The 25,425-nt window shown below is 30.5% G+C and overlaps 10 protein-coding genes across 10 annotated transcripts; 6 read left to right on the forward strand and 4 right to left on the reverse strand. All coding sequences in view use genetic code 12, as the record gives it.

Moving 5' to 3' along the window:
• Nucleotides 1–59: 59 nt before the first annotated feature.
• CTRG_02169 (MET18/MMS19 family protein) lies at nucleotides 60–3,245 on the forward strand (the record flags this gene model as incomplete). The annotated part of the gene is made up of 1 exon (XM_002547826.1): nucleotides 60–3,245. One exon carries the CDS (start codon nucleotides 60–62, stop codon nucleotides 3,243–3,245), a length of 3,186 nt encoding a protein of 1,061 aa, XP_002547872.1.
• A 62-nt stretch (nucleotides 3,246–3,307) lies between these two features.
• CTRG_02170 (uncharacterized protein) lies at nucleotides 3,308–3,865 on the reverse strand (the record flags this gene model as incomplete). Its single annotated transcript, XM_002547827.1, has 1 exon — nucleotides 3,308–3,865. One exon carries the CDS (start codon nucleotides 3,863–3,865, stop codon nucleotides 3,308–3,310), a length of 558 nt encoding a protein of 185 aa, XP_002547873.1.
• Nucleotides 3,866–5,365: 1,500 nt separating this feature from the next.
• Nucleotides 5,366–5,749, forward strand: CTRG_02171 (uncharacterized protein; the record flags this gene model as incomplete). Its single annotated transcript, XM_002547828.1, has 1 exon — nucleotides 5,366–5,749. One exon carries the CDS (start codon nucleotides 5,366–5,368, stop codon nucleotides 5,747–5,749), a length of 384 nt encoding a protein of 127 aa, XP_002547874.1.
• A 760-nt stretch (nucleotides 5,750–6,509) lies between these two features.
• ALI1 (Ali1p) lies at nucleotides 6,510–7,343 on the forward strand (the record flags this gene model as incomplete). The annotated part of the gene is made up of 1 exon (XM_002547829.1): nucleotides 6,510–7,343. One exon carries the CDS (start codon nucleotides 6,510–6,512, stop codon nucleotides 7,341–7,343), a length of 834 nt encoding a protein of 277 aa, XP_002547875.1.
• Nucleotides 7,344–7,455: 112 nt separating this feature from the next.
• END3 (End3p) lies at nucleotides 7,456–8,598 on the reverse strand (the record flags this gene model as incomplete). Its single annotated transcript, XM_002547830.1, has 1 exon — nucleotides 7,456–8,598. The coding sequence occupies one exon, from the start codon at nucleotides 8,596–8,598 to the stop codon at nucleotides 7,456–7,458; it is 1,143 nt and encodes a 380-aa protein (XP_002547876.1).
• A 1,093-nt stretch (nucleotides 8,599–9,691) lies between these two features.
• GEA2 (Arf family guanine nucleotide exchange factor) lies at nucleotides 9,692–14,479 on the forward strand (the record flags this gene model as incomplete). Its single annotated transcript, XM_002547831.1, has 1 exon — nucleotides 9,692–14,479. One exon carries the CDS (start codon nucleotides 9,692–9,694, stop codon nucleotides 14,477–14,479), a length of 4,788 nt encoding a protein of 1,595 aa, XP_002547877.1.
• Nucleotides 14,480–14,736: 257 nt separating this feature from the next.
• URA3 (orotidine-5'-phosphate decarboxylase) lies at nucleotides 14,737–15,543 on the forward strand (the record flags this gene model as incomplete). The annotated part of the gene is made up of 1 exon (XM_002547832.1): nucleotides 14,737–15,543. The coding sequence occupies one exon, from the start codon at nucleotides 14,737–14,739 to the stop codon at nucleotides 15,541–15,543; it is 807 nt and encodes a 268-aa protein (XP_002547878.1).
• Nucleotides 15,544–15,613: 70 nt separating this feature from the next.
• On the reverse strand, nucleotides 15,614–16,924 carry CTRG_02176 (uncharacterized protein; the record flags this gene model as incomplete). The annotated part of the gene is made up of 1 exon (XM_002547833.1): nucleotides 15,614–16,924. One exon carries the CDS (start codon nucleotides 16,922–16,924, stop codon nucleotides 15,614–15,616), a length of 1,311 nt encoding a protein of 436 aa, XP_002547879.1.
• A 380-nt stretch (nucleotides 16,925–17,304) lies between these two features.
• ZCF8 (Zcf8p) lies at nucleotides 17,305–20,082 on the reverse strand (the record flags this gene model as incomplete). The annotated part of the gene is made up of 1 exon (XM_002547834.1): nucleotides 17,305–20,082. One exon carries the CDS (start codon nucleotides 20,080–20,082, stop codon nucleotides 17,305–17,307), a length of 2,778 nt encoding a protein of 925 aa, XP_002547880.1.
• Nucleotides 20,083–23,666: 3,584 nt separating this feature from the next.
• SGA1 (glucan 1,4-alpha-glucosidase) lies at nucleotides 23,667–25,247 on the forward strand (the record flags this gene model as incomplete). The annotated part of the gene is made up of 1 exon (XM_002547835.1): nucleotides 23,667–25,247. The coding sequence occupies one exon, from the start codon at nucleotides 23,667–23,669 to the stop codon at nucleotides 25,245–25,247; it is 1,581 nt and encodes a 526-aa protein (XP_002547881.1).
• Nucleotides 25,248–25,425: the final 178 nt, after the last annotated feature.

The raw sequence follows: 25,425 nt of genomic DNA on the forward strand, positions 1-25,425 counted from the left end.
AACCAACCAACCAACCCCAGGCCATAGAAAACTATTCCTTGCAAGATTATTTCATTACCATGGTTGAGTCAGAACATAATATTCCGGTTTTAATAAACCAGTTTATAGCTACTGTTGGTACGGATGAACAAGCATCTAATACCTATACTGACGAATTATCTTCATTAATAACTACAAATCAATTATCATTATTGCAATTCATTCAATTTTTGGGACCTACCTTGACATCAGAAACAGATTTGATTAGAAGTAAAAGTGTTCAATGTTTGAGTTTTACCATTAAGAAATTGGATTTAGAGAAATTGAGTAAACATGATGTTAATGTATTGATTGATTTTTATATTTATAAGATTAAAGATGATCAATTAAGCTTACAATTTAAATTAATTGGTATTAGTTATTTAGTCGAATGTAAAGGATTTTTAACATCTTATATTGAAAAAGTCTTGACTGTTTTAGAGAAAGAATACCAACCAAAGAAACTTTTGGCTAAAGTTCGTCATGAAGGATTTGTTATTTTACAAAGAATATTACTTAAATTTCATGAATATTTAGCTACAAAGATAGAATTATCCGATTTATATGTGAAAACATTTATCAATATTGCATCCGGTGAAAAAGATCCAAGAAATTTATTAATTTCATTTGAATTGAACATGAAAATCAATGAATGGTTTAAATTTGACAAGTCAAATGAATTACATAAACAATTTGTGGTTGATTTATTTGATGTTTGTTTCTGTTATTTCCCAATTTCATTTAAACCACCGCCAAATGATCCATACAAGATAACATCCGAAGAATTGAAAATTAAGTTGCGTACTGCAATTGCTTCACAATCACAATATGCCAACGATTCCTTCCCAAGTTTGATTGAAAAGTTAACTTCAACAAATCCTGTCATCAGAAATGATACTTTAAAAACAATAGATTTATGTGTTGAAAATTATGATGCACTTACAGTTGAGGAATATTGGATAACTTTATGGAATGCATTGAAATTTGAAGTATTACATAATGACATTGATTCTGTGTTTAAACCTGTTAATGATACAATAATACCGGAAAACTATCACGATATAGATGATAATGATGAGTTCAAACCATTAGTTTTAACATTGGTTATTCTCAATCACATTATTCTGAAAATTCCTCAGCCAGAAATGATGTTGCAAACCGTGGTTGAAGAATTGAAACCTTATCTCATGGTGATCAAAGACAAGTCCAAGAAAGCTAGTTTGATATTAAGTTCATTGGGTTCAACTTCGATTGAAAATTTGAATTACACAGTGGATTATGTATTCCAGTACGATATTTGGGGTAAATTCTTAAACATTGAAAAGAAAGAAGACGTAGAGACTAAACAAGTTGATGACGTTCAAGAGGTTGAAATTAATGAAGATGCTGCATTAAATATTGCCAAACAGAGAGATTTGATAGATAGTATTGGATTCGTCTTGACTTCATATCAAGTTTTGCAACCACAAGTCGAGACATCATTGCAGGAATATAAAGATTACATATTGATCTTCTTGGGTCAATTATTGACTGTTACATCAGACATGGAGAAAACATTAAAGATTAAAACTATTCAACAGTTGATAAAATTAGTGAAATTGCCAAATTTTTTAACCACCACGGAATTGGATCTTATTTTAGGAAATTATTTCAAGAGCTTTATTTTGAAAACCAACCAGAAAGATGTTATTTTGCAAGAGATAATCAATGGGTTAGTTGGCTGTATGCAAGATAATCCTAATGTTACTTCATCTACCATTGAGTTAGTTATAAACCCGTTGTTGAATACATTAGAAGATGGTAATGTTGAACAATATGAATTTATCTTGTCATTAGTTGGTGATTTATGTGTTAATTATCAAGTTTTGGAAGTTATTTCAATCAGATTACTTAACAAATTATCCGCGGTCAATTCTTCTGCTAACAAATTCCAATTATACAAAATAATCATACAATTGTTTATTAAATTAATTAATCAAATTGAAAGAATTCAACAATTTTTAACGAATTCATGGTATAAGAATTTTATACCAACATTCTTGCACAATGTATTAACTATTGTACCTGTTGGTGAAAACGAGGAAGAACAATTTGAGATTCTCGATTTAACTGGGGATTTACTAGGATTGATAGTTAAATTTATCGATGTTAGTAAACATCAAAGTATTTTCGATGAAATGTTTACTGCTTTTTTTACAAATGAAACAACCCATGGATCATTTGCATATCCACTGAATTTGTTAGAAACACCATCCTTCTATGTTAATGTATTTTGCAAGATCTTGAGTTCTACCGACAAATCATGTGTTTTTGCCAACTATAAACCCATTATAACACTGTGCTTACAAGTTGTGTCTGATTTGAAGGACACCAGATCGCTAAGAATACAATATTTGTTGGCTATATCATTAATGTTTAATAAAATTGCCACCGATGAACAATTTATTGAAGAACATTTGATCTTACCTCAACAATTAACAAGTGACACATTGTCTGACGAGTTCTTGATTCAATTTGAACAGTCCATCTGGATCCTTAAGGGATTAATTGTTAAACTTGACAATGCTGGTATGAAAGCATTGGACAATCTTTTACATATATTTGACTCCACAGATAATCTTGCCTTGATGAATGCCATTTCTAAATCATTGCATATTTTGTTTATTGATTTGAAAATATTCACCAATTCTACCCCAGATATCAAACAAAATAAGATTATTTCCAAGGTCAAAAATTTGAATATTAAGTTGTTGTACAAACAACAAATTTTTGTCAAGGTGTTGCCATATTTGATAAATTCTGAAACTAACTTCAATATTAAATTCTATGCCTTATCACTTGTTATCGAAAACTTGTCTACAAACATCTTGATTAATAATCTACAAGAAGTGTTACCAATTGTATTGAAATCATTCCAGAATTCCGAATTGAATAAGAAATCGTCATTATTGATCTTGAGTATAATTCTTAAAGAGAATGAATCGATTTTATCACCAGATGATATATTACGACTTGTTCCAGTTTTGGTTGAATTATCCAATACAAGCAAATTAGAAGCTATAAGAGTATCAAGTTTAGGTAATTTATTATTAATTGTGGAGAAATTCCCACAACTAATTAAGAAACAAGAATTATTAAGACAAACCATGACTGTTTTAGATGATAAGAAGAGAACTGTACGTAAATTAGTCATTGATTTACGTCAAAACTTATACGAAATGAAATAATTAATATTATTCTTTTTTTTTTTTTGATTAAATAGATTATAACAACAAAAAATATACAATTTCTATTCGGAATCACTTTCATTATAATCAACAGGAGCCAAACCAGGTGTTAAACCAGGATAAGAAATGACACCTTTTTGTAATTTTTCATTAAATTCTTTAGCTCTTTCATCATTTTCATTAACTCTAAATAATTTCTTTCTTAATCTTTTACCATTTTTAGGTTTAATTTGATCTAATAATTCTGAACTAACAATATTAAATTCTTCATTAATTTCAAAATCATCAATTTTAGATGATGAATTTAATTTATTAACATTTTTACGAACTAATTTTGATAAATATTTCTTATCACTTTCATTCTTATTTTCTTTATTTTTAATATAATTATATTTCACAAATTTATTAAATGCTTTAGTTCGTTCTTCATTCTTTTTGATTCTTTTAGCTTCATTCTTTTTATTCTTCTTGACACTACTTCCATGTTGTGCAAATAATTGGTTGGCATTAGTGGTTGATTTAGTAGTTGAAATATTTGTATGTAGTATATTTGAAAACAATTTATTCACTGTATTTTCCGCTTGATATTGTGAAGCATCTGAAGAAAATGATGATGACATGGTTTATGTTGTTACTTATGGTTTTTGATATTAAGAGATGAGATTTGATTATTTTTTTTTTCTCTTTGTATTTTTTTTTTTTTTTTTGCAATGAGGTTCTTTCTGGTTCTTATTACAACTCCGAAACGAGTGCTACACGTGACAAATTATTTACACATCCGAGAGAAATCACAAGATCATGATAAGAAGTGATAACAACGGTAGATGAGACATAACGACTACAAGTGTGTAATTAAACCGTTGATCAAGAACTTTCAAATTGGGTGCAAAACCCCTTTGGAATATTGAAAATACCACATGACTGGTGAAAATTTATTGTGGGGAGAAATATACAAACAATATAGATGTGGAGTTAGAGTGTATGAAATTATCTCCGGTTTTCATTGGATTATTCACAAGGTAAGGAAATGTTCAAATAAAACCGATGAAGTAGAGTGAGAATAGACACCCAACTAAAAATAGACTACAACAGACTCCATATATGTAAAATAAGTCAACGTTATAGGTCAATTAGTTGTTGGATAAATGAGTTGTTCCTAAATTATTAAACAGGAAACAAAAACTCCGATAGATGCATACATATTAGTCCGTGATTGTAGGTGCTACGTCGAAGTTGGAGGGGCATGGAAGGAAATATAGCGAGAGAGGGGGAGGGACAATAGAAACTGTTAGTGACCACGGAATAGTACAATGCAAGTTGACATTGCTCACTCACATACAGTCGCTTGCAAAAAGTCTGGAGATTTTTTTTTCCTTTTGAAAAACGTTACAAAGGCGGAGAACAAAAAAAATTTTCTCTCCTGTTTTTCACGTACCGATTGGCAAAGAATTAACTGCCTTTAATATACAAGCTATTGAATATATATCACTTATATAGACTTCAGTAGAGACTCTATAGTTGGTACTTACTATTATGTATTTTTCTGTGAACAATCTACTAAAGTATTCGGATGTAGTGAAATTTTTCTCGGTTCCTATCGGAATTGTGTTCTACACGAATATATTTATTTATTTGAATTTCTCGTGTATTATCCAGTACACTACTTTTCAAAAGGAAAAAAAAATTTCCAGACTTTTTGCAAGCGACTGTACACACACACACACACACGATAAGAAATAGAAACCGAGGCATTATTACAATACGAAAGTTTCCCAATTAGGAAGTATCACATGAAAAATGTAACTACATGCAGTAATTTGTATGACAACCTGCACACAACCAAATGTCATACTTGATTACGTAACACACATAAAAGAGAAAACTAAATCAAAAATTTATTACCCCAAAGTTTTTTTTTTTGTTTGCTCATGGATACAACAAGTTTTTCATATGCATTTAATCAACATGAATTTGAGTTGTATATAAATATCCAATAAGATTTCTATTGAAAAGTTTTTTTTTAATTCCTTCCTTTCTTCTTTTTATTTTCTTCTTCTTTATAATCATTATCTAATTATCCCTTATTAGTTTAATTAAGTCACATATATAAATATCTAATAATGTCAGTCGAAGTTGATGGATTTAACGCCTCCCCATTATTCAAAGAATTAAACGAAGGTTTAGCAGACAAATCAAAAGCCCAAGAAGCTGTTAAAGCTGTCAATGCCATCATTGTCATTACTTTAAAGAACAAAGAAGGTAAAGAACAAAGTTGGGTTTTGGACTTGAAGAAAGATGGTACTTTGGCCAAAGTTGATGGTGCTGCTCCAAAAGGTGATGTTCAATTGATCTTGAAAGATGTCGATTTTGTTAAATTGGCCAACAACAAAGTTAACGGTCAAAAATTGTTCATGAATGGTAAATTGAAGGTTAAAGGTAACATGATGAAGGCTACTGCTATTGAAGCTGTTTTCAAGAAATTGGACCCAAGACCAAAATTATAAGCATGGTTATTTTCCCATACTTTTTTATTTCTACTAGATTGCAGTTATCTTATTAATGATTTGAAATGAAAATTGATAATTTATTATTGAGTTTTTTTTTTTATTTATATTTGAGTCAATATAGTATTTAGAGAATATTAATTGAAATACAAATATATCAAAAAGATTAAAGTGTTGTTGAACCGAGTTTGACATATCGTGACAATGTAGTCGTTGATAATAGAAGGTATACTCTTGGCTGGAACATATTCAATGCCAAGTTAGATTATAACACCAATATGTATAGACTCATTCACTGATTGAATTCCTCAATCCAGTTTACGTATTCGATAAACAGATAGCTCTCTTTTAGTAGATGGTTGGAGACAACCACTACGAGATTGCAACCATTGGTTGTCTCCCCTATGACAATGAAAATTTATGTCCCATTTCACACGACCCCTTTCAATCTTTTTTTTTTCTCATTTGTTAATGTTCCCTATACTTGTTCAATGCGAACCAATTGTATCGCAAGAATTTCTAACCAACCTGAACTCAAAAAAATTTCACTTTAACAAAAAAGTAAAACTTACTACACACACACACACACACACTTTGTTTGTCCACCATACTTCCATTTTGAATTAACTTCCATTATCTATTCAGTCTCACCATTAAAGGAGTAGTATTCATATTATTATTATTTTTTTCTTTTTATTCAATTTGGAATTATCAACATCATCAACATTTTATTTATATCTATAGACCATATTAGTTAACGATGATATCAAGAACATTACTTAGAAGAGCTGTTCCAGCCACCAGATACTTAAGATCTTTCACTACATCAAATGTCAGATTAAGTGCAGATGAAGAAGATTTAGTCAATGTAAATAACTTACCAAGACCAAAGTCAACAGAAAACTATGTTCCTTTAGTTAACCCAACTGAAAAGTACAAAGTTCAAATTGAAGAATTACATAAATTCGGTACTTATATCATGTCATGTTTACCTAAATATATCCAACAATTCTCTGTTTGGAAAGATGAATTAACCATATATGTTGCTCCATCTGCAATCAGACCAGTCATGTTATTTTTAAGAGATCATACTTCATGTCAATTCAAATCAGTCATGGATGTTACTGCCGCTGATTATCCATCAAGAACTAATAGATTTGATGTTGTATATAACATGTTGAGTGTAAGACACAATTCTAGAATTAGAGTCAAGACTTATGCCAGTGAAACAAGTCCAGTTCCTTCCATTACTCCATTTTTCAACGGTGCTAATTGGTATGAAAGAGAAACTTATGATTTGTTTGGTGTTTTCTTTGTTGGTCATCCTGATTTAAGAAGAATTATGACTGATTATGGTTTTGAAGGTCATCCATTAAGAAAAGATTTCCCAACTACTGGTTATACTGAAGTTAGATACGATGAAGAAAAGAAGAGAGTTATCTACGAACCTTTGGAATTGACTCAAGCTTGGAGAAACTTCACTGTTGGTTCTTCTGTTTGGGAACCTGTTGGGGAAGGTAAAGATTTCACTCCAGAAACTTTCAAATTGCCAACTCCTGAACCAGAACCTGAACAAGAAGGTGACAAGAAATAACTTAGTCATTGAAAGGTCAAAACAGAGATATATGTATGTGATAAAAAAAAAGTTCCGTATTATTCTTTTTATATATATATATATACCATATATATTGTACAGTAATTTATTATTATTTTAATGCATCAATTTGTTGATTCAATTTAGCCAATTCTTGATTTCGAGTATTCAAGAAATCTTCTAATGTAGAAACTTGAGTTTGAATATCTTCAACATCTCGTTTAACCAGAGTCAAATCAACTTTGTTAGATCCATTTTTCAATTGTTCTTGTTTATATTTCAACAATTGTTCAAATTCATATTTTACCAACATTCTTTCTTCCTTCTCCTTTTCATTTGCCCTAGATCCATTGCTTACTTTATCCAATAAATCTTCCAAATCATGCAATTCTCTTCTTAATCTAACTTCTTCCCAGTCCGTACCTTCGGTGGCTGAAAAATCTGTACCTCTTTCATTTCTAGTTGAAGAACCACCAATTTTAGAAAGATAATCTTCAGCAAATGATCGCTTACCTGCTTGTGAAGAAGTTGACAGTTGTGGTTTTGCTTGAGCATTTAAATCATAATTTGGTACTTCTTTAGAAAAAGTAGCTCTTAAACTTGCAGGCACACCTCTTGGAATTCTTTTACCATTTTCTCTTTGATTTAAAATATGTAAAAATACCAAAGTTTGATCTTTATCTATAGTTTCAAAAGATTTAGGATTGACCAAGTTCCAAGCGGACGAAATTTCTTCTCTTGGCACATTCTTTAAGCTGTCATATAATCCATTTAATGAATTGAATCTAATTCTTCCTAAAGAATCACTATTTGAATCATATATTTTTTCATAAGTTGATTTATCAGTAGGTGAAATATACCAATCAAAATCATTTCTTAAACCATCTTCATCCAATTCGTCTAGCTCTTGTGATCCAAAATTGTTATTTCCTTGATTGACAGCTTGATTTGCTTGAATCAATGCATGTTTAGAAGATGGAATTAACCAAGATGGTAAACTAGTAGGAACTTCTTTGAAATTTCCATTTATCAAATCAAAAATTAATCTCATAACAATACAAAATTCTTCAAAATCTAATTTCCCATCATTATCAATATCACTTAATTCCCAAATTGAAGATAATTGAGATTCTGGTAAACGGGAATTTTTCAATACTGGAGACACTTTATCTCCTGTTAATTTATTATCGACTGGTTTTAAACCTTGGAAAATTTGCCAGTATTTCTTGATTTCTGATTCTTCTAATCGTGGCATGATTGTGATAATTGATTTATGGATAGATGATTTAAGAGAATAATGGACAGTATACCAATGTGTAGGTTGAGGTTGTTTAGAATGGGTAAGTACAGTATTGTAAACTTTCGATTGTTGATTAACGGTGACAACATTTTTTTTTTCTTTCTCCTTTTGGTGGTGGTGGTGATTTTGGAGGCTGTATGAAATTGTGAGAAGAAATTATTTCCGAGTGCGCCAGAAATTATTTAGATTTCCATTTAAGGCTTGATTTTGTGTGAGTACTTATAGAGTGGAGGACTATGGAAAGAGAGATTGGATTGCTAGAGTACCAATTGGTGAATGAACACATTGGAGTGAAGTATTGAGCGTGAAATGACAATTCTCGTTGTCATAATGATCATGAGACCACTAGAAAGGAGAGGACAATACGGAGATAGACAACCGATAACTGCCATATTCCTTCACTGAAGATCAAAGTGGTTTCTTATTTCAAGATTGTATTTGGTTTGGAGGTTAGAAATACTGCCATTCGATGCATCGGTCATGATATATAGTTTATATAGAAAGCATCGACACACGAGATACAGAGAAATCAAAATGAGTTGTAGACGTTTAACAATGGTAACGGACCAAAAGAAAAAATACCACGTAGATAGATAGATAAGTCACGTGATACATATTAGAAAGATTGACGTAGCGTAGATTCACCTTTGAAACTATACTGTAATTGACATGATAATAATATCAACTCTTATCAACTTATATTTGGCTCGTCATCTATAGTCTATCCGTTTGACTCTTCACAATGTTGTTGTTCATGCTATTGTACACCCAAATTCTAGTGAAACACATTAATTTAAAAATCAAAAGTGGACAGCAAAAAAAAAAAATAAAAAATTTCAAAATCAAAGAAAACAAATAAAATTTTCTACGCCAAAAAATTTTAGACAACCAAAACGATAGCAAACAGAAGTATCGATAAAGGTAACCTAACCAACTAAGCCATTTACAAGTTACCTTAACATATTCCTTCTAATATATTCTTTCAAGTCAAAGTCAGTACAAGAAGAACAAACAAAAGACTAGAGAAGGGAAATCATACAAATAAACAATGGAACTATCTAAACCCTCAACACCATTGAGTGTTGTTCTTGGGAGATTACCAAAACATACATTACAACAACAGCAATTTTCACATTCCAATGTTAGTATCGACCCAATTACCCTTGCTATTAACGAATGTATGGCTATGGCTTCAGCGGTGAGAAAAATGAATCGTTGGAACCAAAGTGGTGTTGCTGCCTTATTAACAGCAGGTGATATATTTGGAGGCAATGATGATGATGATCTCGATGCTGATGGTTTAACCAGTAGTTTGGGAATCATTTCAAGTAATTTTTCGTCCGATAGACACTCATCTTCTGGTCACGGTCATCATAATCGTCATAACAACTCCGCAGCAAGTGGAACAGGAAGTGCCAATGGCGGAAGCGGGGCAGCAAATCAAAGATCAGTTCAGGGAAATCTTTTACTTTCATCATTCTTACAATTGAAATCTATATTAATTGATGCTAAGAATATTTATGATATTGATAGTTTAACATTGTTACAACCTTTTTTGTTGGTTATTAAATCAAGTTCCACCTCAGGTTTCATCACAGGCTTATCATTGAATTCAATTTCAAAGTTCTTATCATATGATATAATTTCTTTCAAATCCAAGAACTTGCAAAACTCATTGATCCAGATTATTTCTTCATTAACTCATTGTCGTTTTGAAGCAGCTGATCAAAACTCCGACGACGCAGTGTTATTGAAAGTTTTGAGATTATTGGAAAGAATAATTGAAAGCCCATTATCAGTTTTGTTACCAAATGACGTGGTAACAGAAGTTGTGCAAACTTGTTTATCCTTGGGTTGTAACAAAAAGAGAAGTGAAGTTTTGAGAAGAGCAGCAGAAATGTCCATGGATTCCATTACAGTTGAAATTTTCAGTAAACTTAAAGATATTGAACCTGAACCAGAACATGGCGATGATTTACAAACCAATTTTTCAGATACGAAATTACCAGAGGATAGAATTGGTGGGACCGAAATCAAACTGTCTGAAATAAACACCCCAAGAAGCCTGCATTCTGATGGGGAGGATGGCGAAGATGCAAAACACCCAGAAGGCGAACAAGAAGAGTTGAAAACAGAAGGTGGAGAAGAAGATATTACAAAAGCCAAAGAACAAAGCGAGAGTGTCCCACAGTCTGTTGAAACCACCACTGAGGAGCCATTTGGCATTGTTTGTATTAATGAGTTTTTGGGTATTTTAGTTTCCATGATTTCCCCATCAAACCAATATCAACATATGGAAAGTACCAGGGTATTTGCATTATCCTTAATAAATACAGCCATTGAAGTTGCTGGATTAGAAATCCCGAAGCATCCCTCTTTGTTGACTTTAGTTGCAGACCCTATTTCAAAACACGTGTTGCAAATAATCACCACCACGGAATCACCAGCTCTTTTAAAGGCTTCTTTACAATTATTCTCCACTATTGTTATTGTTTTGGGAAGACAACTAAAACCACAATTTGAGTTGTCTGCTACTTTGATTTTCCAATCCATTCTTCCCCAACAAATCAAGAACGATGCCAATAAGATCAATGGCGGTTCACACATGTCCTTGAGAAATGCTCTTTCAAAAGAAGTTTTGATTGAATCATTGAGTTTACTTTGGACTAGATCTCCTACTTTTTTCACTAGGTTATTTATAGACTATGATTGTGATTTTGAAAAATCAGATTTGGCAAACAACTTATTACAATTTTTATGCAAATTATCATTACCCGAATCAGCTTTGATCACCACTGATAATGTCCCACCTTTGTGTTTAGAAGGTATGCTTTCGTTTATTTCTGGTGTCAACGAAAGAAGCAAGTCATATAAATCTAAAGAAGAAGTCAACCATGAATTGATCGAAAAGAGGAAAAAGAAAACTGCATTTATTAAATGTGCCGAGTTATTAAATGAAAAGCCAAAGAATGGTATCAAAGAATTGGCCAAAGAAGGTTTCATTAAAGATGAAAATAACTTGAAAGAAGTTGCTAGTTTCTTTTTTTCAAAATCTGGTAGATTAAACAAGAAAGTGTTGGGTGAATTTTTGGCCAAACCTTCTAATTCGGAATTATTTGGATACTTTATAGATTTATTTGATTTCACTGATTTGAGAGTCGACGAGGCTTTAAGAGTTTTATTAAGAACTTTTAGATTACCAGGTGAATCCCAACAGATTGAAAGAGTTGTGGAAAGATTTGCAGAAAGATATGTTCAATGTCAAGAATACTCAGTTGGTAGTGCACCACCATCACCAAAGAAACCTCAACAAAAACTGAAATACGAAGACGAGGAAGCAGAGAAATCAGACGAAGAAGAAGAGAATGATGAAACTGAAGAACACCTTGAACCAGTCAAACCTGATAAGGATTCTGTCTTTGTTTTGTCTTATTCTATTATTATGTTGAATACAGATTTGCATAACCCTCAAGTTAAGAAACAGATGTTGTTGGATGATTACAAGAGAAATTTGAGAGGTGTTTATAATGGTAAAGACTTTCCTGAATGGTACCTTGCCAAGATTTATCTGTCAATTAAAGACCGTGAAATTATCATGCCAGAAGAGCATCATGGAACTGATAAATGGTTTGATGATTCTTGGAATAATATGGTTTCTACCCAAAACTATAAACTTGTTGATCAAGTTGAGTTTACTAAGGATGAAATCTGTCAGTTTGATAAGGTATTATTTGCAACTGTCTCCGAACCTTTAATTCAAACCATTCTTACCGTTTTCAAAGAAGCTTCAGATGATCATATAATCACACGTTTGATGTCTTCGATTGATAAAATTGCCAGTATTTGTTTGAAATATGAGTTGTCAGAACCAATCGATAAGTTGACTGAAGCATTGTGTGAATTAAGTACCTTGACTAACCATGAAATTCCTAAGAAGCTACTTGAAGAAACAGCTGCTAACAGTAACAACAATATTCGTCCAGAGATTCCAATTACCCAGATCAAGATTGAGAAGAAGGAAGAAGAAATATATGTCAGTGAATTGGCTGTCTACTTTGGACGTGATTTCAAGGCTCAATTAGCTACTGTTGTTTTGTTCAGATTGATTAAGAAGAGTAATTGTAAGATTTCCCAATCATGGGATAAGATTTTCCAAATTATCTTGAGATTATTTGAAAACTGTTTGATCAATCCAAACTTATTCCAAGATTTCCAAACCAAAGTCAAATTGGGACCAATTTCCAAGGTTAAACCATTGTATATTATCAAGAAGGTGAAGCCTTTGAACAACTCTGGTTTATTGTCTAATTTTGCATCATTCTTGAGAGGTTATTCTGATGAACCACCTGAACCCAGTGATGCTGAAATCGAATCTACGTTGTCAACCATGGATTGTGTTAAATCATTGAACATTCCAAATATTTTTGCCATTGTTTCTAAAGGTCCAGTGGAAGATTTGAAAAAATTTGTTACTTTGTTCTTGAATGCTTTGCCTACATTGGATGACAAGACCAAGAGGTATTATGAAACTGAAACATTATTCATATTAGAAGTTTCTGTATGTTTCTGCTTATTGTTACATGATGATGTGAAATTAAGGGAACAAGTTTTTACTAGTCTCAGTGACGTTAAAGATATATCCAAGAAGGGTCAATTGAGAGTATTGGCATATAAATTGTTGTTATTAAGATACTTGGATAACGAAGAGTATTTGGTCACAACTCTCAAAACATTGGAAAATTTCGATAAAGAATTGATTAGTAAACAAGGTAATCAAATTTTACAACCTTTATTATCTTTGATAGACGATGATTCATGGTGTTGTAAGAAATTATTGGTCTCAGAAGAATACTGGAAATCATTGAGAATATTTGCTGGATTCCAAGTTTATGCTGTCGAAATTCTTGCATTTTTGGAGACATTGATTAAGAGTAATGATATCATTCCAGAGAATTATGTGATGATTTTAGGATTATTAGATGAAGTTTCGTCTCTTGGTGCCATTGGATCTCAATTTGAACAAGAAAATGACAAATTGGGTAGTAACTCCAAGAAGGCTATTGAAAATGAATACTTTAGAGATCTTGTTGACTTATCAAAACATTCTATTTCATTAACATCTGAATTGAATTTCATTGCTAGACAAGATACTTTTAAGAATAAAGGGTTGTCATATTCTTTAATCCAAGCATTGGCACATCAATGCTTCAACCCATGTCGTGAAGTTAGAGAATTTGCTGTTTTGAAATTACAAAATATTGCATTAGCAATGGAGACTACTCCATCATCGTCTGTTGAACAACAAGATGAAGAGGTTACAAGTTTTGGGATTTTTGAGTTTGGATTGTTCCCATTATTGATTGAATTGACCAAACCTGAAGTTTTCAAGACCGATCCAATTGGATTTATTAAAACCCAATTTGAAATTTTTCAATTAGTTTCCAAGATATTCTTAAAGAAAGTCGATGATTTGAAATTTGCCGAAATTGAAAAGATTTGGTTCGGATTATTAGAAAATTTCAAGAATTTAAAAATATCTTCTAATACTGAATATAATGAAAATAGTATTGAATTAGTCAAGAATATGATTTTAGTATTACAAAATATGAAATTTTTGGATGAAGTAGAAAGTAAAGAAATCTATCAAGCTTCATGTGACAAAATGGACGAGATTTATCCACAATTGAAGAAAGAGTTTATGGAATCTGATAAAAAAGAACAATCACCAGAAGAACAACCAGAGGAGGAATCGAAGGAACAACCAGAGGAACAGCCAGAGGAAGATCCAATAGAGGAAGACCCAAAGGTATCAGCTAAAGAAGAAGAATCTAAGTAAGAGTGTTTTTTTTTAGTGTATTATAGTATTCAAGATAAGGCAAATATCGATTTATATACCTAAAGTGTAATTTGTTGCAAAAAGCAAAAAAAAAAAAGCAAAAAAAACCGTAGTCACGTGAGTCATCTCGATTATATAATTGAGATGAATTAATGTAAAAAAAAAAAAAAAAAAAAGAAGTCAAAAAATTATCATCTCCAATTGGATAGTCCCTCTAAACTCACTACTATCCATAAACACACACACACATATACACAATGGTTAATACTGAAACATATACTGAAAGAGCATCTAAACATCCATCTAAAGTTGCACAACGTTTATTCCAATTAATGGAAAGTAAAAAAACCAATTTATGTGCATCAATTGATGTTCCAACAACAAAAGAATTTCTTTCACTTATTGATAAATTAGGACCATTTATTTGTCTTGTTAAAACACATATTGATATTATATCTGATTTTTCATATGAAGGTACTATTTTACCATTAATTGAATTATCTAAAAAACATAATTTTATGATTTTTGAAGATCGTAAATTTGCCGATATTGGAAATACAGTTAAATTACAATATACTTCAGGAGTTTATAAAATTTCATCATGGAGTGATATAACTAATGCTCATGGAGTTACAGGTAAAGGAGTTGTTGAAGGTTTGAAAAAAGGAGCTGATGAAACTACTAATGAACCAAGAGGTTTATTAATGTTGGCTGAATTATCTTCAAAAGGTTCTTTAGCTTATGGTGAATATACTAATAAAACTATTGAAATTGCTAAAAGTGATAAAGAATTTGTTATTGGTTTTATTGCTCAACGTGATATGGGTGGTCATGATGAAGGATTTGATTGGATTATAATGACTCCTGGTGTTGGTTTAGATGATAAAGGTGATGCTTTAGGTCAACAATACAGAACTGTTGATGAAGTTATAAGTACTGGTACTGATGTTATTATCGTTGGTAGAGGATTATTTGGTAAAGGAAGAGATCCTGAAGTTGAAGGTAAAAGATATAGAGAAGCCGGTTGGAACGCCTACTTGAAAAAAACCGGTCAACTTGAATAGTTGATTATTACTGTTAATAAATAAATAAATAAATAAATTAATAAATAAAATAGTCTATATACACAATAATTTAAGCTTCTAATACTTCATTGTAATCTTCAAAATTATCTGCTAATTTAGTTCTCATAATTTCAAACACCAATAATGCAATAGAAGTAGCTGGGATGGTGGTTAATGCATTTCTAACAAACCCAGAATATGCTGCTTCAAACCAAGTAATATTAGCTCTTTCTTTCATCCTCATAACTTGTTTATATGTATCCACATATGAATTATAATATAATTTGAAAAAAGGTTTACTATTTCCAGAATTTTTAGCCACATTATAATGATTATAAACATCTAAAGCTTCTAATCTAGACAAATGAATTTTTTGAACTTTAGAAATAGGATATTGTATAGCTAATAATGAAAATGCTGCTGATGCACCAGCCAATAACACAAACAGTGATTTTAAAATCTTCATCAGTTTATATCTTTCCAATTTCAACAACTTTTCATCAACTTGATCATCATCCCATTTAAATAATTTTTGTAATTTCATTTTAATAGCTTCTTCACTTTTTTTATAATACATGATTAATCTATAAGTTAAATTATAACCTTGAGTTTTAACAATTTCAAAAGTAGAAAAATAAAATGCAAATCCAAAACTTTCTTTAATTAATGAAAACCCATAACCTGCAAATACACCAACTAATCCAATTTCTTTTAATTTATTGAATCCAAATTTCCATAAATTATCATGATTTCCTTCCAACATTTCCAGTACTGTCAGTCTTGTATAAATTGCATCTACCGGTGCTGCTGCCAATGATTGTACTGTTCCAGCAACAAATCCTGCTCTCCAAGTATCAAATGGTGCATACCAATTAAAATCATTTCTTTTCTTACCATTTAAAGCTACATGACTTTTAGTATAATGATCCAATACTGTTAAATAAGTAGTATATAATATAATCCCAGTGGCTGAATTTGCAATTAATGGAGGTAATAATTGATCAGGTATAAATTTCCATCCTTCTGTACGTAATACATTAATGATCATTCCAATAGATGAATGAGTACGAAATCTATAAGGTTTATTTGAAATATCATCATGTTTATTAGCTAATGCTTTAACATATCGAAGATAATCAAATCTGGACGGTCGAAATAATTTGACAGGAGTACGAAGATATAATGATTGAAGTTGATAAATTAATGCTCGAATACCTGCTGCTGATAAGGATACTGTTGGATTACTTGCTTGTTTCTTATCTCCTGTAATGGATCCACGAGGAGGTAGCAGTCCCGAGGTTACAAGAGAATCATTATAGATGATTGGACTAGTGAATAGGTTTATTAGATCAGGAACATTTTTCATTATTATTTCATTCATGGCTGATGCAACTTATGTTATTTCATCTATTGGGGACAACTGTAGGTGTGTTTGATGGCGGTCAAAGGAAATCTATTTTGGTGCATAATTTCAGGGCTCCTTTTTTTTTTTTTTAAGCCAAGATTTTTCTCTCCCTCGATTTATTTCACAGGTATCAAATCACAGATAACTTGATCCATGCTTCTGTATCAATGGCCACGAAACATGCATACCCCATTGATCAGATATATATATATATATATATGGATTGAAAACGTATCAGATGGTTATGACACCAGGAGACACTTTTCAAAAATGTGTATAATTAAACTTATTCTATATAATAATAATACATCTGTAGAAATATGTCATTCTTTGTTCTTCTTCTTCGTCTTTAAAATTTAGTTGTGGATATTTGGTTCAACACAATGTTTGACATAATCATTCACCATATCAGTATCAAATTCAAATCCAGAGAATTTGCCAAGGTTTTCATCAATTAATTGATCATTTAAATCAATTTTATGAGTAATTGGAATGTGTTTCAACTCGGCAGTATCTTCGTAACTAAGATCAGTATCATCAATCTTCAAAAACTGAAACAAGTCCCAAATCTTTTCAATGTATCTAGCAAAATTATCTCTTGATCCAAAGAAATAATCAATTAAAAAATCCCAGTTTATGGCACTTATTCTTGGTTTTAAATCATAAATCAAATCAGTCAAATCATCTATCGGTTCATTGAAATCATTAATATAATTATTCAACTCAGTAATTAATCCTGAGCAAATACCAAAACTAGTTACGTTTGCATTCAATTTTATAATATCTTCATTATTCAAAAATACACTCAATGCACTTTGAAATTGTTGCACCATGTAATGATAAATCTTTGGCAAATCAATCTTGAAACATTTATGAGTGGAAATGGAATTCTTCAATAATACCAAAAATAACCCTTGGAAGGCCAAACACTGGTAAAAATGTTTCATGTAACATGCGGAATAATTGGTTAATATAGTAGTCAATATCGCATTATTGGATCTACCATTTAAATATAGAAAATGATTAAACAAATTCATGATTGTGGTTAAGTATGTTGTGTATCTTAAACTTGGGAAATAGTTTGATTCAATTCTGATGAAGGATAACCATTTAATAAATAACAACAAAATACGTTGATTTTTGATCAACAATTCAACTTCGAGTGATGTGACTGGTGAATCTGGCGGTGGTAAATTGGCCTGCAAGAATTTTAATTCATTCTTCAATGTTGCATGGATATAAGAATACAATAGTAAATAATCTTTGATAATACCTCTGATAGAAGTGGTATTTCTTGATCTTCGGTAGTATAATCCCCAAACTTCAAGTGTACTTTGACTAATTGAATCCAATTGAGATTGTTTATAAAGTAAATCCAACAATTTTTTATGAGGAACGACCGTGTTTTTCAATTGATTTGAAAGCAATAATGATCCTTTAAACTGAAAGAATGTAAACTCAATTTCAACTAATCGGATTTGTATCCAATATTTGGCCAATACATTAAACACTCGCGATTCTGGATATGGACTATCGTCTTTGGAACATTCTGGTCCTGGAGATGAGCTATTTTCATTATTGGGGTCTTCAACGGTACTGATAAAATCATTACTCAAAACTAGATAGTTTAACAAATTATTATACTCGAGATAGTTATCGACCATCATGTTATTATAATCGTAAAAATTCTTTGCAATCAAGTACCAGTCCATTAAAAAAATAATATCAGTTAAACTTTCGTACGATAAAACTTTAACTTTAATAAACTTGGAAATTTTAATCCAGTCGTCAATAATATCCTTTTTAGGTTTGTATAATGTCTTTTCAAGAAGGAAATTACTTGGATTCGCACTAGTATCACGAAAATCAAACAACAACCCATTTGCCAAAATTAAAAACAGCAAGCTCAAATTTCTCAATTCAATTAAATTGAATGGGATATTCAAACTTAAATTTTTGGGGTTTTCATCATCAATTGCTAATAATTTATCATATGTCAATTTACTTTGATTCATAATTTCCGTATGGTCCTGAAGATCAACCAAGATAGGATTGACACTATTTAAATAATACTTGGCCAATGTTTCAAATATGCTGTAATCACGAGGCAAAAGTCTCTTTATCCTCTTGATATCAACCATTGTAAGATCAATGAATCGTTGACGATCTAGGGAAGCTAAATTCTCAATAATATCTCCCGCGTGAATATTGTCATCAAAATTGACAGTTGTTTGATTTGCTCCTTTGGCAGTTGGTGTAGTTAAAAAGTTTATGGAATGGTAATTTTCTGTTGTCGTAGTTTCGGGTTGGAATCTTGGTTGACGTGGCCGTATTTGAATCAACGAATGGGTAACTCTTTGGGATGGAATAGTGGATGCACTGTTATTATGTGTGTTTTTACTGCCTTTACCATTACTATTATTAGTATTAGTATAAGAAGATGAGGACGAAGTGGCTGATGGACCTTTATGAGAATGCGAATTCAATGAACTGTCATCCAAACGGTTTAATTTTTCCAAATTCAAAGATGTTGCATCTATAGAACTTGCTAATGAAGGAATGCAATCGGAACTGGTATTATAAGTCTGGACAAAATCATTTGATAATCTCATTTTCTTGATATTTGATCTCTTTTTGCGTTCTTTTATTTTGTTCAACTCCTGTTCTGAAGGAGGTTGAGGAGGTTGTAATAAACATCGATTTATTCTTTTAAACTTCTTACAAGCCGAACAAGGTATTTGTAAATCGCATTTGATTTTCAATAGTTTGCATGGCCCACAACTATAACTTCTTCTTTGTCTCTTTGGTTTCCCTGCTGTACTATTTGAAGTACTTGTAGAGGTTGAGTTTGAATCTGAGCTAGGTTGGGATGCTATTATTTCTGGAGTAGATGTATGTGTGTTTGTTGTTGTAGTAGTGGTGGTAGTAGTAGTTATTGGTGAATTAGATGAGGAATGTACAGTAGGTGCTGTGGGAAGAAGTGGTGGCACATCTGATGAAATGCTTGGTTGGGTTTGTGTTATACCATTATTTGGAGTAGTTGTTGGTGAAGAAGAAGAAGAAGTTGATGAAGAATTAATATTTAGATCTGATTGTGAGGCAAGTGATGTTAGCTTTGATAGATTATTTTCCATTATAAGTTGGAATCAAACTAGGGATGTTATAAATGAGAGTGTGATAATTATGATAACAATTCGCTTGTTGTGATAGATATGTGGTGCTGTTAGTTGTGGTGGTTGTAAATGTTGAAAATGTATAGATAAATCTGGTTGTCAAACTTTTTTTTTTTTTCTCTCTCTTGTTTTTGGGTTTTGGTGACTGAGTGATAGAAATGGCGATTGAATTTTTTTTTTCTTTCTTTTGCTTTTGCTTTTGCTTTCTAAAATACCGGGATAGCCCCCCGAAATGCAAAACGAAAAAATGTAAACAATTAACTGCCAAACAGCCAAAAGAGAAACCAAAAAATAAAAAAAATTGTTGGTTGTAAATATATCTATAATTTGCCTTTTTAAAAAAGTTGGTTGTAAATGATATGATATATGAAATAAGGACAATCCAATCAACTATTCTTCTAATCAATCAGAATACCACACGTGATAATAACAGAATGCGAGAAGGCAAGATAGATATATATATATATATATATGAAAAGGCTTTTTACCTGGATGCTTATATAAAATTTTATGGTTGTTGCAATAATAAAAAAAATTTTAAATCCTTCTTTCTATCCTATTTATACATGCTTCAATTTACTATTACGGATTATAAATTTAACATTATTTAATTTAAATCCTTGAATGGTTTTATATAAATGAATGAACCACAAACAATAATTGTTTCCAGTGATTGTACATGTGTGAAGTACGTGGCTGTTCAATCACGTAAGTTTTCTTATTCATTCATTTCTAACCATCTTAAAAGAAATTTTATTATTCCTATTGGTAGAGCTACAACAAAAGACAACAACATCATCATCGTCGTCGTCGTCTTCAATAGTAAACGTATTATTTTATTTTAATTGGATGAATATTCTTGTGCTGATGGGATTATTTACTGTGTGTAGCAATTTACGCAAAATTAATAAGGAGTTAAAAAAAATATTAAGGGGACTCCATAATATGGGGGAATGTGCGGTACTGCATACAAAATTGCTACCATGAAATTAATTCAATCGGATTTATCATTTTTGGCATTTTAATGCCGTTACAATTTTATTGTCCACACCTAAATATTAGTACACAATATCAAACCACAATCGATTTAACGTAAATAACATAAAGAAAAATAAGATTAAAAAGGAAAGTAAAAAAGAAAACCACGGGGTTTTAATTGGTAATTTCTAATTGGTAATTATTTTTTGATTTCTAAAATATTATTCATAACATTACCTTTCTGTTAATCTTATTAACCTGTTATCATTCAAGATTTAGGTTCACTAACCTTAACAAAAAAGTTGCACATGTATGATCATTGTTGCCTAATATTTGTATTGACGATCAGTTTAATTCTCTTTTCGGGGTCTGCTCTGATCTGATCCTACGAAAGGGCCATAAGTACAGGAACAAATGAATAAAAATAAACTTACCATTAATATTTCCTGTACAAGATTTTACTAAAGAAAAAGCAAATTAAAACAAAACGTTGAAGAAAATTTGATTCCTTTTCTTCTTTTTTTGTAAATTTATAATAATTTATGTGAAGTAATAATAAATTGTTTCATTTTATGGTATACAATTTAGATTCTTTGTAGTTTGTAGGCTCTGGGGAACTGCAATAGGCTCTAATAATTTTCTAATTCCGTTTCTTTTTTATTATTATTTATCGCCAATGTGTAGATATTATTACTTCTTGTCACGGTCAATACAACGTCTCTCTCTTTCTCTCTCTCTCTCGCTTGTTATACTATTTACATATATATAATTTCGTTAAAAGACCTATTGGTATAGTCGGAGTTGTTAAAGTTCATATATGCGAGTATAAGCACAATATTTTTCTTTTACTGATGAGATGACTTTTTTTTTTTTTCTTCTTCTTCGTCTTCTTTACGTGTAACTTCATTTTCATTGGTTACAATATTGGCTAATATTTTTCTTTCTCTAGTGATATTTTGAGTCATACACATGTTGTTTACCATGGGATTGTGGTGGTCCTTTCAATTTGTTCATCTTTCTGTTAAAGAAAAAGTCAAACAATAGACCAATAATCATTGAATTCACAAATCCGGGATTAATTTTTTATTAAAGAATTTAACATCTCCTGCCGCCGCTTATTCCTTTTCTTTGCTTTGCTTTGCTTTCCACTGCATTGTTGTTTGTTTGTGTCACTTGGTACCCTCTGTGTTACCACCAAGTGCACGTGATACACCTGAATACGAGAGATCAATTGTCCTAAATCCCGAATACCACTTACACAATGCGTAAATTACTACTCATATTTGTATAAATATGAGCTAGAGGAGGGGAATACAATGCAAAGACGAAATGTGGGGAATATAGTGTATAGAATTCAAAGCAAATACTAAAAGTTGGTACGATTACAGTATGGGGTTGTTTTAAACTTTCAGCGCGGTTCTATTTCACAACAATAACGAGTAAATAAATAACGAACAAGAATGTTGATGCAGCAAGACTAACTAAAACGGTACAGTCTGAATACATAACGACGACAGTTGTAATGTTGAAACCATGCAAAATATCATCAAAAGAAAAATTTTTTTCTCATTCTTCTCCAGACTTTTTAGTCACACGAATGACCTTGCAATTTAATACACGCAATATAAATTGAAAAAAAAAAATTTTTTCATTCAACATTAACTTGTAACGGGTTATATTATTTGATGGTTAGAATTCGTGAACTCACGTGGGTTTCTCCAATATCATTATCAAATGATGATGATGGTGAAAAATTTTTTTATATTGTTATAAGTTAGTCACGTTTTCTTTAAATGGCTATATCCTGCATGTAATCTGAAAACGTGACCTGTGAAGGCTAGTTTTTCCGCAATTTCCCCCACTATTGTTTTCTTGTTTTGTTTTATTTGATCTTCCCCAGATTTCAGAAAAAAAAAAAAAAAATTTTTTCCTTTCATTACCAAATCATTACAAAAAATTTAAAAATATCTATACATATATATATTTCGTTGTTTCTTCTTTTCTGTTTTAGTTATAGAAATATTCACAAAATCATCTGTCGACCATTTTATAAAAGTGTGGTAAAAGAGATATTTATAAAATTTATGATAATCTTTCCTGGTATCAAAACATTAAAAGATTCATATTACATCATTATAGCAATTTTAAATCTATCAACATTACCCGTTATTTATCAGTAGTACCGTTGGTGTGTTTCTTATTTTGCTTGCTTTTTTTACATTGTCTCAATATCAAATACTGTTTTATTTTTCCATTTTCTCATTTGACTTCTTAAACGCCACATGCATATACACAGTGTTTAATTATAGCAATATTAAGAAGTCCCAATAAAAAAAAAATTTTTTTAAACACATCACAATCAAAGATAACAACAACAACAACAACAACTAGAACTACAACAATAGTTTAAACTTAACAAAATAAAAAGAGATAATCCGTATAAAGTTACAAGAGAAATTCTCAATTTTTTCTTTAAAGAAGAACATTTTTTAATTCCTTCCCACTTTCTTCCCCACCACCAATATTAACTATATTTATTTTGTTTCACATTTCTTTATCGAGTCATTATGAGATCATTTCGTTTATTGTCATTTACAATATTTATATTTCAATTTAATTTCATAAATTCATTATTTATCCCATTTCAATACCCCCCACAATCTTTATTTTCTTATGGTAGTAGTAGTAATACCGCTTCAATTCCTAATTCATTTGAGGATTGGTTAATTTATCAAGAGGACGTGTGTTTGAGGTCAATTTTAAACAATATAGGAGGTGATTTCACAACTGATAAGGATTTATTACCAGGGGTTATAATTGCTTCACCATCTAAAGAAAATCCCAATTATTATTATCAATGGACTAGAGATGCAGCAATTACTTTAAATTTAATAACTGAACAAGTTTATTTAAATCCTAAAAATCATTCATTAATTAATATAATTGAATCTTATATTGAAAATACTTTAATTTTACAAAAAATTCCAAATAGATCTGGCTCTGTTGAAGATTATGGAAATTTAGGTGAACCTAAATTTGAAACCAATTTAACTAATTATAATGGGAATTGGGGTAGACCACAACGTGATGGACCAGCATTAAGAGCTATTTCAATAATGAATTATTTAAATGTATTGTATGAATATTCATTACCAGTTGAAAAACAATCTACTTTATATAATTCAAGTTTTATTTATTATGAAGCCATAAAACCTGATTTAATTTATACAATTAAATATTGGCATGAAAAAGGATTTGATTTATGGGAAGAAATTTATGATTATCATTTTTTCACATCTTTAGTACAACTTAAAAGTTTATCATTAGGTTTAAAATATGCTAAACTTTTCAATGATTCAATTGAATTTCAAAATGAATTGAGTGAAACTATTAATAATTTATTAAATTTTATAAATCATGATTCTGGTTTTATAAATCCATTTAAACCTTATATTGTTTCCGGTCCTTCACTTTATCATATTGGTAAAAGAAATGGATTAGATATTGCTACGATTTTAGCAAGTTTATATACTCATGAAGATAATGAAACTTCAATTCCTTTTAATATTGATAATGGTTATATCTTAACTACTTTAAGTTCTTTAATATCAGATATGAAATTTAGATATCCTATAAATTTTCAAGATAATTTTTTGGGGGTTGCATTAGGAAGATATCCTGAAGATATTTATGATGGTTATCATCAAACTGAAGGAAATCCTTGGTTTATAAGTACTTCAACTGCAAGTGAATTAATTTATAAATTAATTAAAGATTTGAAAACAAATAAAAAAGATATAATTATAAATAATTCAAATATTGATTTTTTCAAAATTTTTCTTCCATTAGATAATTCCAATAATTCAAATGATGAGAATGATAATGATGATAATGATGATAATGATGATAATGATCAATTTGAAGAATTGATAATTAAATATAATTCAAAAAGTTATTTACTTATGATTGATAAAATGTTTAATTATGCTGATGGTTTTTTGAAAGTTGTTCATAAACATATTGGTTCAAATGGTGAATTAAGTGAACAATTTAATAAAATTAATGGATATATGCAAGGTGCTTCAGAATTAACTTGGAGTTATGGTGCTGTTCATCAAGCAATTATAGCAAGAAAAAGATTACTATAAGAGTATGGAGGTTATTATCATTATTATTATTATTTAGATGTTTAGTTTAGGTTTTTATTTTATATTTTATTTTATTTTATTTTATGTATAAATAAATGGGTGTAAAAAAAAATATATAAACAATTTTCTTATTATTATTTTTATCACAAATCAATGGGTACAAGAGAGTCTATTTAAA

The sequence above is a fragment of the Candida tropicalis genome (genome assembly GCF_000006335.3).
Source record: "Candida tropicalis MYA-3404 genomic scaffold supercont3.3, whole genome shotgun sequence".
NCBI classification, from domain to species: Eukaryota; Fungi; Ascomycota; class Pichiomycetes; order Serinales; family Debaryomycetaceae; genus Candida; species Candida tropicalis.